The sequence below is a fragment of the Podarcis gaigeae genome, assembly GCF_964106915.1.
Source record: "Podarcis gaigeae genome assembly, chromosome: 2".
Classification (NCBI taxonomy): Eukaryota; Metazoa; Chordata; class Lepidosauria; order Squamata; family Lacertidae; genus Podarcis; species Podarcis gaigeae.
The window spans coordinates 81,115,178-81,131,181 of record NC_139679.1 but is presented as its reverse complement, the minus strand read 5'-3'; the positions used below and the strand labels follow the sequence as shown (position 1 = coordinate 81,131,181).

Genomic DNA, 16,004 nt, shown 5'->3' with positions numbered 1-16,004 from the left:
CATCTATATCTTCCTTCAGTTACCGGAACCTGGTCTCTCTGTATTTATAACCTTAGATGTCAATGCTGTAACTCCACTTATTATTATTATTATTATTATTATTATTATTATTATTATTATTATTAAATTAGCATTTATAACCCACCTTCGCTCCAAGGAGCCCAAGGTGACATGCATAGCTCTCCCTGTCCACAATTTATTCTTATAACAACCTTGTGAAGTAGGCTAGGCTGAGAGACAGTGACTTCCTTTCCTCACAGTGCTCTCTTTTTGCCTATATTTCATCGCAGTTATTTCACTACCAATTCCTAGTCCAACACTCTAACCACTAAACCACACTGGCCGTGTTTTAAACCTTTCTCCTTGTGTGCCACTTACCCAGTCAAGATCCCCATTTCAGCAGATCCTTGTTCCGCAATGGAAGAATGCACAGGCACCTGTGGTTTTTTCCTCCATGGGACAAATATGCTTCTGGGGTGGGATAAAGTGATTTGATAGGTAAAATAGCATGGTAGAAATAGCTACCATCCAGCTACTGCTGTGAGCAGAGTCATAGCCCCTCGCACTGGAAAATACAGCCAAAGATCTCGTGTGTAATGTGCAGCTTGGCTCAGTGGACCTGAGGTAGACCATGGTCAGAAAACGGAAGCAATCCTACTAAGTGGGGATAAATTTCCAAATTAGTTTTAATGGGTGTTGACATTTTCCTGTTAATTACTGTACGAAGGAGTGTGGCCCTGTTGCAAATAAGAGACGAGCCATTGGCCTTTTATGTTCAGGGTCAGTTTTCAGCTTTGTGTTTAAATTTGCTCACCTGGAAGATTGACTTTTTAAAGAAAGTTAGCTTGTTTGTGTGCATGTATATTCCCTTATGAAATCGACTATTTCTTTACCAAGGTGTAATGGGTGTTGTTGAAGCAAGAGTTTCTGTTTTGCTGAAATTGCATTTAGTTTGTCAGACCTTCCTAAGAGAACACGAGAGAAATGTGATCAAATGAATTCTGAAGTGCTAGGAGGCTGTCGAAAAACAGAAAGTAACTGATGATTCTTTCTACGCTCTATGCTGAAAAGTCCTGATTCCTGCCTACTATTTATAGCTTTAGCTGGTTGCTTCCAAAATTGGGTTAGGTGTGGTGTTTCCATCAAAGTACAAAGAGTTATGAGCTTCCCATCATTCACAAAAGTCTCAAGTTGTTTTCTGCAGGAAGAAGACTGATGCACAATACAAAAAAAATTATGCTGCAATCCTATCCCCACTCTCCCTGTTGAATTCAATGAGACTTACTTCTGAGTAGAGGACTGCCCTGTATTTGAAGGACTAGCGTTAAGTGTTTAATATTGTGATTAATGAATTGTGATTAATGAATAGCAGCCTTATACTTCAACTTTTTGCAATGAAACACAAAATAACTTAAATGACCTGTTGGATCAGATGACAAGGCCATGACTAGCTGACCCTATATGTGGAATGGAGCCTTGAAAGTCCTGGCTTTCAACCTGCTACCTAGTAAGCTAAATTTTGTATTTTTGTGCAAGTTTTACCTGAGCTCCACCTGATGGCTGGTTTGCCATTGGTATTATAAGAGCTGAGGAAGGGAAGGTGGTGGTTGTTTTTGTTTTATTGCTGTGCTCTGGACACTCTTCTCTCCAGCCCTTTGTGTGTCTCTGGCATTCCCATTTTGACATTGTTGAGACAGTCTCAACATTTAAAGCACAAGCATCCTGGGGACTTTGGTTTGTTGAAGGTGTTGGAAATCGTAGCTCTCCGTGAGAGGTAAGCTACAGTTCCCAGGATTTTTGCGGGGTGTGTGTGTGTTAATTTAAGTATGCTGTAATTGTAGTTAACGTGTGTATGCAGCCTGTGTCACATATTTGCAGTGTTCTGGAACCTATTGTGAGGGGGTTTCTACTCTTTGGGGGGCCATAATTAATCCATACACCTTGAGGTGTTAATAAATAGGCAGAAAAAAACACTTTTGTCTGTGAGTGGACCCCTTTTCTTCTAAAGTGATTTGGCACACAGGGTCACCAAATTTCATTCTATCGGGGAATGTTGCTTGATGCACCCAGAGCCCTCTGTGGCACACACGCAAAGCTGTCATAACCAGAAAGCTGAAAATTTCCTTTTCACATTCCAAACTTTTCACAAGCCGGTGCCCATTGGTCAGCAGAGGCTGTGTGGTTGTAGGGAGAGGAACAGTCTTGAAATATATTGTGGTGGAGATGGGGGGAACGGGGGACGGACAGGGGACATAACCTCTATTTGGGGATTGAAAGCCGCATTCATTTCCTGACAGAACACAATTTCATGGTATATTTGGCATCAGAGCCAAACTATCCGTTGAGATAAAGGTTCAGTCCAATACCTTTAATGCTGTGAGATTTATATCTCACAGCATTGAAGGTATTGGACTGAACCTTGGAGGGGGGGCACTCCTTAATCTGTGCAGAGGCAGTAGCTGCTTCAGCTGTGCTGGTGTCTCATTGTGAGAGAGCAGAGAAATGCAAAATCCTACCCTATGTGCAGCGCCTGGGTCAGTGCCAGCTGTTTCGCTCTCTGAGGCAGCAAGTCAAGGTGCACCGTACCCAGGGAGAACCTAGTTATTTTGGCCACCGGCTTACTTACAATAATAATGTAGCAGTTGCCTTTTCTTGAGGTGCTACAGCCTGATTATGGGTTAATAATTTTTAAAAAAAATTATTTATTTATTTATTTATTTATTTATACATACATACATACATACATACCCCACCCACCTGACTGGGTTTTCCCAGCCACTCTGGACAGCTCCCAACAGAATATTAAAAACACAATAAAACATAAGACATTAAAAACTTCCCTAAACAGGGCTGCCTTCAGATGTCTTCTAAAAGTCAGATAGTTGTTTATTTCCTTGACATCTGATGGGAGGGTGTTCCACAGGCTGGGCGCCACTACCAAGAAGGCCCTCTGCCTGGTTCCCTGTAACCTCACTTCTCGCAATGAGGGAACTTCCAGAAGGCCCTTGGAGCTGGACCTCAGTATTCGGGCTGAATGATGGGGGTGGAGACGCTCCTTCAGGTATACTGGGCAGAGGCTGTTTAGGGCTGCGGTTTGTTGCCATCTGTCCTCTCCTGCAGAGCAGCCACATGATCTATTGCATCAACAGATAGAGTCTGGGATAAGCATTTGTAAGTTCATTAGGTCTGGAAAGGAGTTGGGTTCTGGCTGCCACTGGAAAGCTATTGATTCTGACACCCAAACTGGCAGTTTTACCAGTGCCACATAATAATCTTTCCATGCTTCAAAAGCATTGATCCTTTCATGTGGCAGCAACAACCTTCCTACCAATTCAGAATAGGCTAGGAACCTTCATTGCAATGTTTTTGGTGCTTGCTGACAACATTTTTTGTTTAGGCTAGCTTGCCCAGACATGTGATTTTAATATATCTGTCTGTATAGAAGTCCATTTTACCTATCTTTTGATAAATGTTGTGTCTACTCGTTTTGAACGTTTGATTTCAATGGTATTGTTTTAAGGATATTTTATGTTTTATACATGGCATTTCCATGCGCTGCTCTGGCTTCGCCAGAAGCGGCTTAGTCATACTGGCCACATGACCCGGGAAAACTGTCTGTGGAAGCAGACAAATGTCCGCTCCCTCGGCCAGTAAAGCGAGATGAGCGCTGCAACCCCAGAGTTGTTCACTACTGGACTTAACTGTCAGGGGTACCTTTACGTATGTAAGGTTTGTGCTTATTAGGCAGTACTGTACAGAAATCTTGTTAAAATGAACACACACACACACACACACACACACACACACACACTGCTTCTTGCTGCAATCTGGATCAGTTCAGCTTAAATTGTGTCTATCCTGTGCTGGCAAGGTTGTAGCCAAAGATGGTGTCTTCAAGCTGAGATGATTCAGGCAAAAGATAATTATGTTTGACTCAGTTGCTTATGAAAAAAAATTACTCCTTTGCATGACAATTCCTTGCTTATGCTACAGTTTTTTTAAAAAAAATAAAAAATAAATCTTTTGGGCCCTTGACTCCTTTCCAATCTAGTTTCTATTCCCCTCTCATGGGTTGTTCTCTCCTTGGATTACATTCCCACAGCTTGACTGCAGCCTACACTGCATTGCCCCGTATTTTCTGTCATCTACCTTAATGTGTGTCCTGAGCATCTGTCATGTGAGAAATCTTCTTGGCAACCAAGAAATGCTGTGAGCTACATGTCCTCCTTCTCTGTGTAGCGGAGCTGGATTATGGCAGCAAAATAACTTGTACAAAACCAAAATCCAAAATGGTTATCATCAGACAAAATCCATATTCTGCAGGCACATTGGTTAGTTCAGCACTGTTTTGGGCTGATTTCTAAGAGATCCAGGTTGTAACTACAGTGGTACCTCGGATTACATACGCTTCAGGTTACATACGCTTCAGGTTACAGACTCCACTAACCCAGAAATAGTACCTCGGGTTAAGAACTTTGCTTCAGGATGAGAACAAAAATTGTGTGGCGGTAGTGGGAGGCCCCATTAGCTAAAGTGGTGCTTCAGGTTGAGAACAGTTTCAGATTAAGAATGGACCTCCGGAACAAATTAAGTACGTAACCAGAGGTACCACTGAATATTACAATTATGTCCAATTTCTGCATCCAGAACCACCAGCATAGCTGCATGTATTTACATACTTTGTACTGGTTGAAATCATTTATATTCTTACTTTGCAGAAGGGCAGTTGGGAGTCATTGTGGTATGTGTGTGCCAAGGAGGGGTGTTGGTTATGTTAATGTTATTTATATTTACTTTGAATCATGGCCACATACCTGATCGCAGGGGTTGGCAAACTAAGGCCCAATTGCCTTCAGGATCTGGCCCACAGACTGTCCGTGGATCGGTGTGGGGTTCTGTTCGTTCGGGCTGCGCCATTATTTTTTCTGCGCCATTCCATTCCCCCCTCCACACACAGCGCTGCCTCCTCCTCCCGGCTTCTCCCCACCCTACCTAGAGGAGGAAGGGGGCTGGGCTGAGCTGGCTGAGTGCCATTTTAAGCAGCCCCTCTCCAGAGCCAGCCCTTTCACGTTGCTCATCTTCCCGCTGCTGTTGCTGCCGCCATCCTGGTGCTCCTGTGGGCCAGAGGGCGGAGCGGATGAGCTTGCTCTGCCTACCCAGGAATAGCAGCAGTGGTGGTGGTGGTGGTGGCAGTCCCTGGGAAGGTAAGCACAGCGGCTGGGGTTGGGGAGTGGGGAGGAGGACTACTTGCCCCCCTTGCCTCTTCTTCCAGCCCCCACCCCAGTGCTGCTTCTCTGGCCCACCACAAGGTCTGAGGGACAGTGGACCGGCCTGCGAGTAAAATATTTTGCCGGCCGCCCCCTGCCTGATTGTCCTCCAGATGTTCTATAGACAACAACTGTCACCCTCCTCCAGCCAGTGTATTATCTGAAGCTGATGGATGTTGCAATCCAAACAGTCTGGAGGGCACTGGGCCAAGGAAGACCGCTTTAGAGTTTTAAGCATGTAGCAGGAAAAAAAGATTACACACCACCATATATAAAATCAAGCTTTCCTTTGTGACCATACTTTCTACTTTAGAAAACCAAGATATATCATTAGAATCCTGTAGAAGCTTCCTGATTTTTGCATTACTTCCCACAGCCAGGCCATAGATCACAATGCCAGTTTATTCCACATTTCTTTCATCCTGTTTATAATTCCTGTGGAGCAGAAAACTGCCTGTTTGTTTCTGGTCCTGGTTTCAACTTTTCAAGCCCAAAATGGGATATGACCCAATTAACCTCTCTCTGTACCAGCCTGCCCATGTCTTAAGATCTGCTGACGAGGCTCCTTTTAAAGTGCTTGTCAGTGAGGGAGGAAGCCCTGCTCTATCATGGTACCCTGGCTGTGGAACACCCTCTCTGCAGAAGTATGGCTGTCACCAACTTCATTAACTTTGCAATGCCAACTCAAAAAATTGTGACTGCTCTGGGCACTTTAGTTGCATAACATGGCCTACTGAATTAAAAGTTGTTTGGACTGCATTTAATAGATTTTATTTCATGGTTGTAGGACCATTTGGGTCTTCTTTGATACACCATCCTGATATCTAATGGATGAACAGGCAGCCCTGTTTAGGGAACTTTTTCAGTATTTGATGTTTTATTGTATTTTTAATTTTTTTTGGAAGCTGTCCAAAGTGGCTGGGGAAACCCAGCCAGATGGGCGGGTTATACATACTAAATGATGATGATGATGATGATCAAACCAAATTCCTACGATAAAACTGCATTTGTAAAGGGAAAGCAAAAGGAGAGGCTACAATCATTCTTGTCCAGTGGCTTCCATTTTGATATTTCATTCAAGTCTACTGTGTGAATTGCAGGTCCTTCTTGTCTGGTCGCTCTCAAATGAAAAAACGTGTGTGACCTTGGCATTACTTTTAATAATTAACCCAGCTGCACCAAAGCAGCAGAGTGATGCTAAAGACAAAAAGAGTGTTGTCACATTGTGTTCTCCTGACCCAGGTCCAGATAACCAGTTACATAATCAGAGGCAATTGCTTGGGGAAGAGATAGAAACACAATGCCGTCCTGGTATGTCAGACAATGAATGGAAATGGCTCCAACTACCATAGACCATGTCATCACATAATGGGTATTTCCAAGTCTTGATATATGGCCTAGGTAGGCTGAAACTTGGATATGAGGATTGATAAACCCTGAAATGTCTTATTGCTTTATCCATTTTTCACATTTGAGAAAAGACAGTACATAACTCTTTGTTCTTTTATGTCTTTTAGTTGTGTTGGTGTAGAAGAAGATGAGGCTCCAGATATTGATATCTACCACTGTCCAAATTGTGAGAAAACCCATGGAAAGTCTACTTGTAAGTATAGTCCCTTGACCAATAGAGTCCTTCTATTATATTATAAGTACTATTCTCTTACCCAAAATATTGTATGGCTTGTATCATTGTGCATGCAGAACAATTTCTGTGAGCATAATGAAGCTTCCTCTCCCCCTCCTCACCCCTGAGCACCCCCATATTTGTGCTGGAGGGTTGTGGGAACCCCCATAGCTGGTTCTGGCACATGGGTGAAGAAGAGGCAAGCAAAGCTCTGTGGCGCTTGCAAAAAACATTCTGCATGTGCGATAATTTAGTGGAATACAGTCTGATACAGAACGGGAATATACAGTCATACCTCAGGTTACAGATGCTTCAGGTTGTGTTTTTTCGGGTTATGGACCGCCGAAACCTGGAAGTACTTCCTGATTTTGGAGGTTGCTCATGCACAGTAGCGCTAAATCACACTTTGCGCATGTGCAGAAGTGCTGAATGGCAACCTGCGCGTGCGCAGACACACAGATGCGGGTTGCGAATGTGCATCCCACACGGATCACGTCCGCAACCCGAGCGTCCACTGTATAGAACTGAGCCCATATTTTCTGTTTATGATAAATACCTTTAAAAAGCAAAGACAACAAACTGATGTTGTTATTAAATATTTTTGCTTAAAACTTGAAACTTGAGTAAGGACGGATTCAAACAAACATGCAAATTCATTATCTGATGACTGAAATACCAAGTGATAACTTATATAGGTAAATGGACCCTCACAGACAGATCTTTCATAGTTCCTTACATTGCTTTAAAATAATTGATTTTCACCCATCCAGCTCCCAGCCATCAAGAAAAATCTAGAAAAATCACAGGGGGGAAATTGAAATTCTTTAGCTCTTGGGAGTAAGCACTATTTAACTAAGCAGGGCTTAACTTCCAGGTAAATATGCATGGACTTACTTCTGACTAAGGATAAGATTAGAAATATGACATTTTCTTGCTATGATACAGCAAGTTATGTTAAGGCAAACAGTCAAAAACATTTTAAGAAAGGGTTCCGCATATTTGCCTTTTTGGAGGTAGGTTTAAAAGGCTTCGCTCTTAGAGAAACACACACACATCAGAAAAGTGTTGCATAAGTCAATTGTAAAGGGAATAATTTTCCAATTGAATAACTTATCTGGAAGAGAAGCAATGTGGCAGAAAATTCTCCTTGTCAGTAATGACCTCCTTTGTAAGAGATAAAATGTTAATTTTCCTTTTGGCGTCTTGGATGAAATTCTTCAATAACAACATAGCAATGTATATGATATTTAATTCCTCATAATTTAGGAGTGAAAGATAAAATGAATAAATGACTAAAAATGAATGGATAGATAAGACAGAAGTATATCAGCTGGAAGCGGGGAATTGAGATGCGAACATATATCAGAGTATTTCAAGTTTTATTGGATGATTTTAACGTAGGACTTATGATTTTACCTAACAAGAGAACCTCAATAAAACACTGAGTGAGGGGCAGGGGAAGGAATTTGCTACCTCAGGTTGCAATATGTTTGCCTGTCTAATATTAATATAGGTTGATGGTGCAGTTCCATTCTTTGCCACTCAAATATATGATTTATCTTCTACTGTCCTCAATGTATTTTGGGATCTGTAGAACACACCCCTTTACTTTGTCAGTTTATATAGGCCTCCTGTGTAAAGGGAATGAGGAACCGCTAGTGCTCAGGATCAAAATTAAACAACTTTTCAAAGAAGACAACAAGTGTAATATTCCAGTTATTATGACAAGTGTGTTTTGGGGATAAATCTAGTATTGAATACTTTAAGCACATTTTGGCTTCTTAAAACTCAACAAAATCTGGCCGTGACAATTTGCTGCACTCAGTCGAATAGCTGCTGGGACTGTAGACAAAACAGGGCATTTTTTATTAGATATTTTGTGGTTTTATATCTTGATTTTATTCTGTGAACTGCCCTGAGACCTCTGGGTATAGGCCGGTTATATAAATTCAACAAATAATAATAATAATAATTATATAATAATTATACTGTAAAATCCGCACATGATTTTCATGTTAAAGTATGCTCTTAAAGGCTTTTAACAAAAGCAAGCATTCCATGGTATGACACAGCTGGATTTGGATGATTTCTTGATGTCAAAATAACAATTCCCAGAATAAGATTTGGGAAAATGACAAATGCTGATGAGAAGTTAAAGCAAATGGAGGCACTGCCCCACCCACCTGTCTGCCCTCAGCCAACCCACACCCCTCTTTCTTTCTTTCTTTCTTTCTTTCTTTCTTCTTTCTTTCTTTCTTTCTTTCTTTCTTTCTTTCTTTCTTTCATTTCATTTATAAACTGCCCTTCATCATAAGATCTCAGGGTGGTTCACAGAGTAAAATACAGGATAATAACATGAAAATAAGGAAAACAAACCAGAGGGTAGCACTGAATATCAGCTCCCTCCTCCTTAGTCTAAGTCAGTGTTTCTCAAACTTGGGTCCATAGCTGTAGGACTACAACTCCCATCATCGCTAGCTAGCTGTGAACCCCAAGTTTGAGAAACACAGGTCTAAGTGCTGATTTTGTAGAAGTAATCAGAGAAGAGGATGGGGGCAAAACTAGAATTCATTGGACCTGCCTGTTAAATTGACTTTGACTCTACATACTGTTGACCTCCCTGCCCTCTGCCCTACCAGTCCCAAAGGGCACAAACCAACACTGGAGAGATTCAAATAATGCTGGTACTAGTTGTATCTCTTGTTGGCATCCACCTGTCTTGGGAAACAATGGAATACCGGACCCTTGTGGGTGAAGTCAAACGGTTGGAAGGTTACAGTGCCTGCTATGGCTGTAGAGACCGATGTGGGAGAGACATGTTTTGTTGCAGCTGGGGCAGATGAAGGCGGCCGGTTGTGCTGATGTAGATGTACCATGGTTTTTCTTCTCTCTGCCCTTCTCCCAGTGGTCATTCATTCTCTGGTCCCTCCTATGGGTGCACAACCTGACTGACTGAAACCCAAACCATGCCTTAAACGTCAATATGCACAACAGGCAAACCATAATTTAGGGCTACTGATAGGAGTTGGATGATGTGGTGAGGTGGTGGCGGCACACACCTGACCTCTGGTTGGTGCAGTGTAAAAGAATCAGCTGGAGCACCAGATTCAATTTGCATTTGCATCATGTTGACCTCAGCACTGCCTCACCTGTCTTCCTCTTTCTCCATTTTCACTCTTTCTCCATCAGGTGAGCACCACTGTTCACCACCCTGTCTGCTGCTTCTCTGCTTGTATTTTCTGTTTGCTCTGAAACTGTGTGTATGATTTCAGTTCAAAGTTAGTGACATTGTTACGAGGTGTACATCAGCCTGCATACCTGCCCACCATGTGCCTAGATAGACCCAACGTATCCTATGGAGAGCAATGGAGTCAGGGCATGCGTTTGTTTAAAATGTGTGTATACACATTTGTCACACCAGGAAGTAGAAAATAATTGGTTTATTCCATGGAAGTGAAAGACGCGAGTGCTACTTTAGACAGCAAGTTGTGAATATGTGGGCAGTGACTATGATTCACACAATATAATTAATGTTCCCTAACTGCCCCAAACCTAGAGAGTTGAGTGCAGCAGTTTGCCACTGACTCACACTAAAGAGAAAAAGAAAGTAAATTGGGGGCGGTTGGAATACCTGATCTTGGAGCAAATGAGGCACAAAGTCAGGGATTTGAGCTCTGTGCCTTCTGTGATAGCAAAGTTTGTTTGTTTGTTTTACTGCTCTTTAGCCGAGGATTGCAGGACAGTTTACATTATAAAAACACCAAAATGCACAACATTTTGTGCCGGCCCCCTCAGTTCTCCCCGAGAATCCTGTGTCAGCAAGGCAACAGAATTCCCTCACCCATTCCTTTGGTTCATGGTCCAATGAAGTGTAGGGATGACCCTTGAGATTGTTGAGGAGCAAAGAGGGGGAGCTGTGAGCTGACTATTGAAACACTTTGGGTTTATAAGTATACCTTGGATCCAGCTAACTTGGAGAAGGGAAGAGGCTTGCTTAGTGCGTGAAGACCAAGACACCAAATCCTTCAAACTGTGTCTGTTCCTTCTGGTTTCCTGTAGTGTTTCATAGCAGACAGATTTGAAGGGAAGAGAACACGACCTTATATTTTGGAAGACCACATCTTTATCGCTACAGTTCCTGGATCATAAATCTACTCTTAAGAGAGACCTTCATTGTCTGTGTGAAGTCTGGTTCCTGCTGACAGGAGGCTGATAACTAGATCTTTTTGGCAAATGCAAGGATTAGTCCTTTGATTTTTTCTGCAGCTCACAGGGTCAAGATGTTAACTGTTCTTTCCAGGTCATGTGTGAGAGATAGGAACTGTACTAGGGTCACAGATAGTTTACAAGGGGATGCCTTTTATATCAAACTTAACGCCAGCTGCACTAATGCCATGATCCATAGAAATAAACTATATCCACCCTCTTCAGGCTATGGTTTCAGATGTCATACCATAGTTAAGCTTCCTTAATCATGCTTTGACATTGTGTCTAAACTGACCCATGTAGACAAAAGTCTATATATACTCACTAGGCACTAAGCCCCATTGAACACAGTGAGACTGCCTCAAAGTAAGCATTTACAGAAGTACACTGTTAGTTATTTTCAGTGTGATCGCTCAGAAGTAAGTCTCCTTCTTTCAGTGGTGTTCTCCTTCATCTGATTTATTACTGCAAGACTTGCAAAGATAAGCACTCATTGTTATTATGAAAGTTGTAGGATATTTTTTTTTAAGAAAGGATGCCTGGTGCACACATTCCACGACAGATGCCTTCCAGATGTCAAACATAAAAATAACTTTCTCCTTGTACTTTCTACTTTACTATTTTAGCCTGCTGACTAGATTTTAGGAAATTGCTTCCTCTTGGACGATATTTACAGTAATTTTGATTTAATTGCATTTGTGCAGGCAATGCTGAAGAAATGGACATTTGTTAAAAACGTGTTTCTTGGGATAATTCAGTGGAAGACAAAAGGTTTCAGTAGAATCAGACCAGGACCTGAGTTTTGCTGCAGTTGTGGGGGGGGGGGCAGGGGGGGAACAACAACTGCCTTTTTTTTATTATTAGGCGCAAGTTTGTGAGGCCTTTGCTGGCAAAAGTTTTTCGAGGACTGGAATGCTTGTTAGAATCGGGGGCCAAATCAGGGATGGATCCATTTCAATAGGACCTTACATTAATCAGAGTGATATGAATCTTGATAATTAGCAAGCGTGTAAGTGTAGGAGATGCACATTGAGATCATGCTATGCATGTCAGCATCTTGGAGTAGGCATTCACTACTTTAGACTTCTCATTTATAGATGGTGACCACTTATTCTCATGTTCTGTAAATTGGGAAGCTTTCACAACCTCACCCCATCCCATCCTATTCCTGCCATGGTGAATACAGTGCCACTGTTTCCAGGAAGGCACTTCTACTGATCTGTGACACCCGCAGATATTTCCAATATCTTTGTTTCTGCATCCCACTCATGCTAGAACTCCTCTTTTCATACAAGTAACTGTGTTTTCCGCAGGGGAACAAAATAGCTTGTGGGATCCAGCAGCATAGCTGGCATGGGAGTGAGCAATCACTCCTCACTGCTGCTCTCTGAAATTCGCCCTGTAGGTAGGAGCAGAACAACCAAAGCAACACTGTGCTTTCAAATCCCAACCTACAGGACTGGTGCGACAGAGGATACCATAGTCCATTGTATTAAAAGGCTCTAAGACATAAGGAAAAATCATCAGGGCTACACTTCCCCTGTCTTTCTTCTGATACAGGTCGTTGATCAGCGTGACTAATGCTCTTTTTTAGTGCTAAAACCAGCTCAGAAACCAGACTTACATGGAACAAGATATCAGCTTCCTCCAGGCATCTGTAAAGTACCATATAGCTGGCCCCGTTTATGTATTGAGAATACCTTAAAATACACTACTTCCACCAGTAGTTCCACAAGATGGTAATGCTATGATTACCACCTTCTTTAATGAAAGTGTGAACATTTTTAAAGCATTCCAATCCATAATTATTATTATTATTAATTTGTACCCCGCCCATCTGGCTGGGCTTCCCCAGCCACTTTGGGCGGCTTCCAAAAAAAAATATTAAAATACTCTAATACATCAAACATTAAAAGCCTTCAGATGTCTTCTAGTTGTTGTTCTGGTAGTTGTTGCTCTCTTTGACATATGGTGGGAGGGCGTTCCACAGGAAGGGCGCCACTACCGAGAAGGCCCTCTGCCTGGTTCCCTGTAACTTGGCTTCTCGCAGTGAGGGAACCGCCAGAAGGCCCTTGGTGCTGGACCTCAGAGTCCGGGTAGAACAATGGGGGAGGAGACGCTCCTTCAGGTATACAGGACCGAGGCCGTTTAGGGCTTTAAAGGTCAGCACCAATACTTTGAATTGTGCTCGGAAACGTACTGGGAGCCAATGTAGGTCTTTTAAGACCAGTGTTATGTGGTCTCGGCAGCCACTCCCAGTCACCAGTCTAGCTGCCGCATTCTGGATTAGTTGTAGTTTCAGGGTCACCTTCAAAGGTAGCCCCACATAGAGCGCATTGCAGTAGTCCAAGCGGGAGATAACTAGAGCATGCACCACTCTGGTGAGGCAGTCTGCAGGCAGATAGGGTCTCAGCCTGCGTACCAGATGGAGCTGGTGGACAGCTGCCCTGGACACAGATTTGACCTGTGCCTCCATGGACAGCTGCGAGTCCAAAATGACTCCCAGGCTGCGCACCTGGTCCTTCAGGGGCACAGTTACCCCATTCAGGACCAGGGAATCCTCCACACCTGCCCGCCTCCTGTCCCCCAAGAACAGTACTTCTGTCTTGTCAGGATTCAACCTCAATCTGTTAGCCACCATCCAAATAAAGGAGTAGGAGATTTTCGATGAATCTGCAAGGGGAAACCGGATTTTGGAGCCTAGATCAGCCCTCCTGACAGAACATAGAACTGCCACAAGGGAGAAGGCTGCATTTGAGGAACGTCATAATCACAGGTTAATAATAATAATAATAATAAATTTTATTTATATCCCGCCCTCCCCAGCCGAAGCCGGGCTCAGGGCGGCTAACAACACTAAAACAGTACAACATTATAAAACATTATAAAAATGAATTAAAATCAAAATTAATGGCAACCATAAACTAAAGTCTTGTAAAGATTGCCAAAGGAGGGAGTCAGGCTGCGCCCTGACCAAAGGCCAGGTGGAACAGCTCTGTCTTGCAGGCCCTGCGGAAAGATGTCAAGTCCTGCAGGGCCCTTGTCTCTTGTGACAGAGCGTTCCACCAGGTTGGAGCCGCAGCCGAAAAAGCCCTGGCTCTAGTTGAGGCCAGCCTAACCTCTCTGTGGCTTGGGACCTTCAAGGTGTTTTTATTTGAAGACTGTAAGTTCCTCTGTGGGGCATACCAGGAGAGGCGGTCCCGTAGGTACGAGGGCCCTAGGCCGTATAGGGCTTTGAAGGTTAAAACCAGCACCTTAAACCTGATCCTGTACTCCACCGGGAGCCAGTGCAGGTTATATAGCACCGGATGAATGTGATCTCTAAGCGAAGACCCCGTAAGGAGTCTCGCTGCGGCATTCTGCACCCGCTGGAGTTTCTGGGTCAGTCTCAAGGGCAGCCCCACGTAGAGCGAGTTACAATAATCCAGTCTGGAGGTGACCGTCGCGTGGATCACAGTGGCTAGGTCAGGGCGAGAGAGGTAAGGAGCCAACTGCTTAGCTTGGCGGAGATGAAAAAATGCCGCCTTTGTTATAGCTGCAATCTGCGCCTCCATGGAGAGGGAGGTATCGAAGATTACACCCAAACTCTTAACGGACAGTGCTGGCACTAATTGCACCCCCGCAAGAGATGGGAGTTGCCCCCTCAGTCCCATGTCATCCCGTCCCAGCCAGAGGACCTCTGTCTTCGAAGGATTTAACTTCAACCGGCTCCCACGAAACCATCCAGCCACAGCCTCCAAGCATCTGATCAGTGTGTCTGGGGCCGAGTCTGGGTGGCCATCCATCAACAGATAGAGTTGGGTGTCATCAGCATAGTGATAGATGTGTGTTTAATCAGATTTTAATTAAGATGTCTCCTGTAAAAGTGACTGGCTGAATTCTTAAAAGCAGCCCAGCAGGTTGCATACAAAGGTTCCTTTCCTCAGAGGAACTTCATTCTGCCATTGGGATACAGCCCAATGGATGGAAGATGGAGAATGTTTTGTTCTACAATATGTTCCAAGATGGGAGCTTAAGTCCTGTTGTTTTCAGTTACTGAGCATTGCTAGGTTCAGTGAAGCTATTTCAGGTGATTTTAAGTAGAGGTGAATATCAAGTTGAGGCAGGTGTATTCAGGTCAAAGTGGGCTCTTCCAAGGTGAACATAAGCAGGGGAGGGAGAATTTTTAAAAAGTGATCCAAGTCAAAGAGACCATCTCCAAAATGATGGGGACGGGGGAAGGTAAACAACACCATATAAGGGAAATGCCAGGAATTGTGTGATCAATCAAGAGTGGTTCGTAAATGATTTTAATAAATGTCTGTGTCTTCTTTTTTCTATTCATCCTTTCTAAGTGAAGTGCATTCATTTCTTTTATATGTATTTATATGCATTTTGCTTTACGGCTGTTTTATATCAGGTTTTAATTAATTTATTTTTTAAAGTAAGTTGCTTTGAGAGACTTAAGAGCAAAACGTGTCAGATAAATATAATTAATAATGAATACATGATACAGAGTAATATTGGAGAGGAAACAGCTTTTATTAATTCATTGTACCAGCTGTGTTAGTCTTTTGTAGTTACTTTTGTCAGTAATAGAAGCTGTTTGTTCATGTGTTGCAGTGAGCATTGAGTGTCATGCACATATATAGTAGAGAAGAGGTTGACCTTTTTGGGGGAACATCTCCCCCTAAAAAACTAAGTCTTTGAGCTTTTTAAAAAATGTTGACAGCATTTTTCTTTTAAAAAATCGCCCTAGTTGCCATACGCCCAGGTTTCCCCAGACATTTTGCCAATACGGCAAAAATCCACCCGGATGCCATTTTGACAGTCTGATCTGGAAAACCTGGATGTATGGCAGCCCTAAACTAGTAGCTCTTTCCCAACTGCATATCCCTGATGCAATATCTTGGACATTTGGCTTCTAT

General features: G+C 43.0%; 2 protein-coding genes across 3 annotated transcripts in view; one reads left to right on the top strand and one right to left on the bottom strand.

The window, feature by feature from the left end:
• Nucleotides 1-16,004, top strand: part of PHF2 (PHD finger protein 2) — a 120,230-nt gene that overhangs the window by 56,042 nt on the left and 48,184 nt on the right. For both annotated transcript variants that reach the window (XM_083726999.1, XM_083727000.1), the window contains exon 2: nucleotides 6,785-6,870. In XM_083726999.1, the coding sequence (XP_083583125.1) occupies nucleotides 6,785-6,870 (86 nt within the window). The remainder of the gene's footprint in view (nucleotides 1-6,784; nucleotides 6,871-16,004) is intronic.
• Nucleotides 1-16,004, bottom strand: part of NINJ1 (ninjurin 1) — a 455,488-nt gene that overhangs the window by 413,214 nt on the left and 26,270 nt on the right. The gene's annotated exons all lie outside the window — the stretch shown is intronic.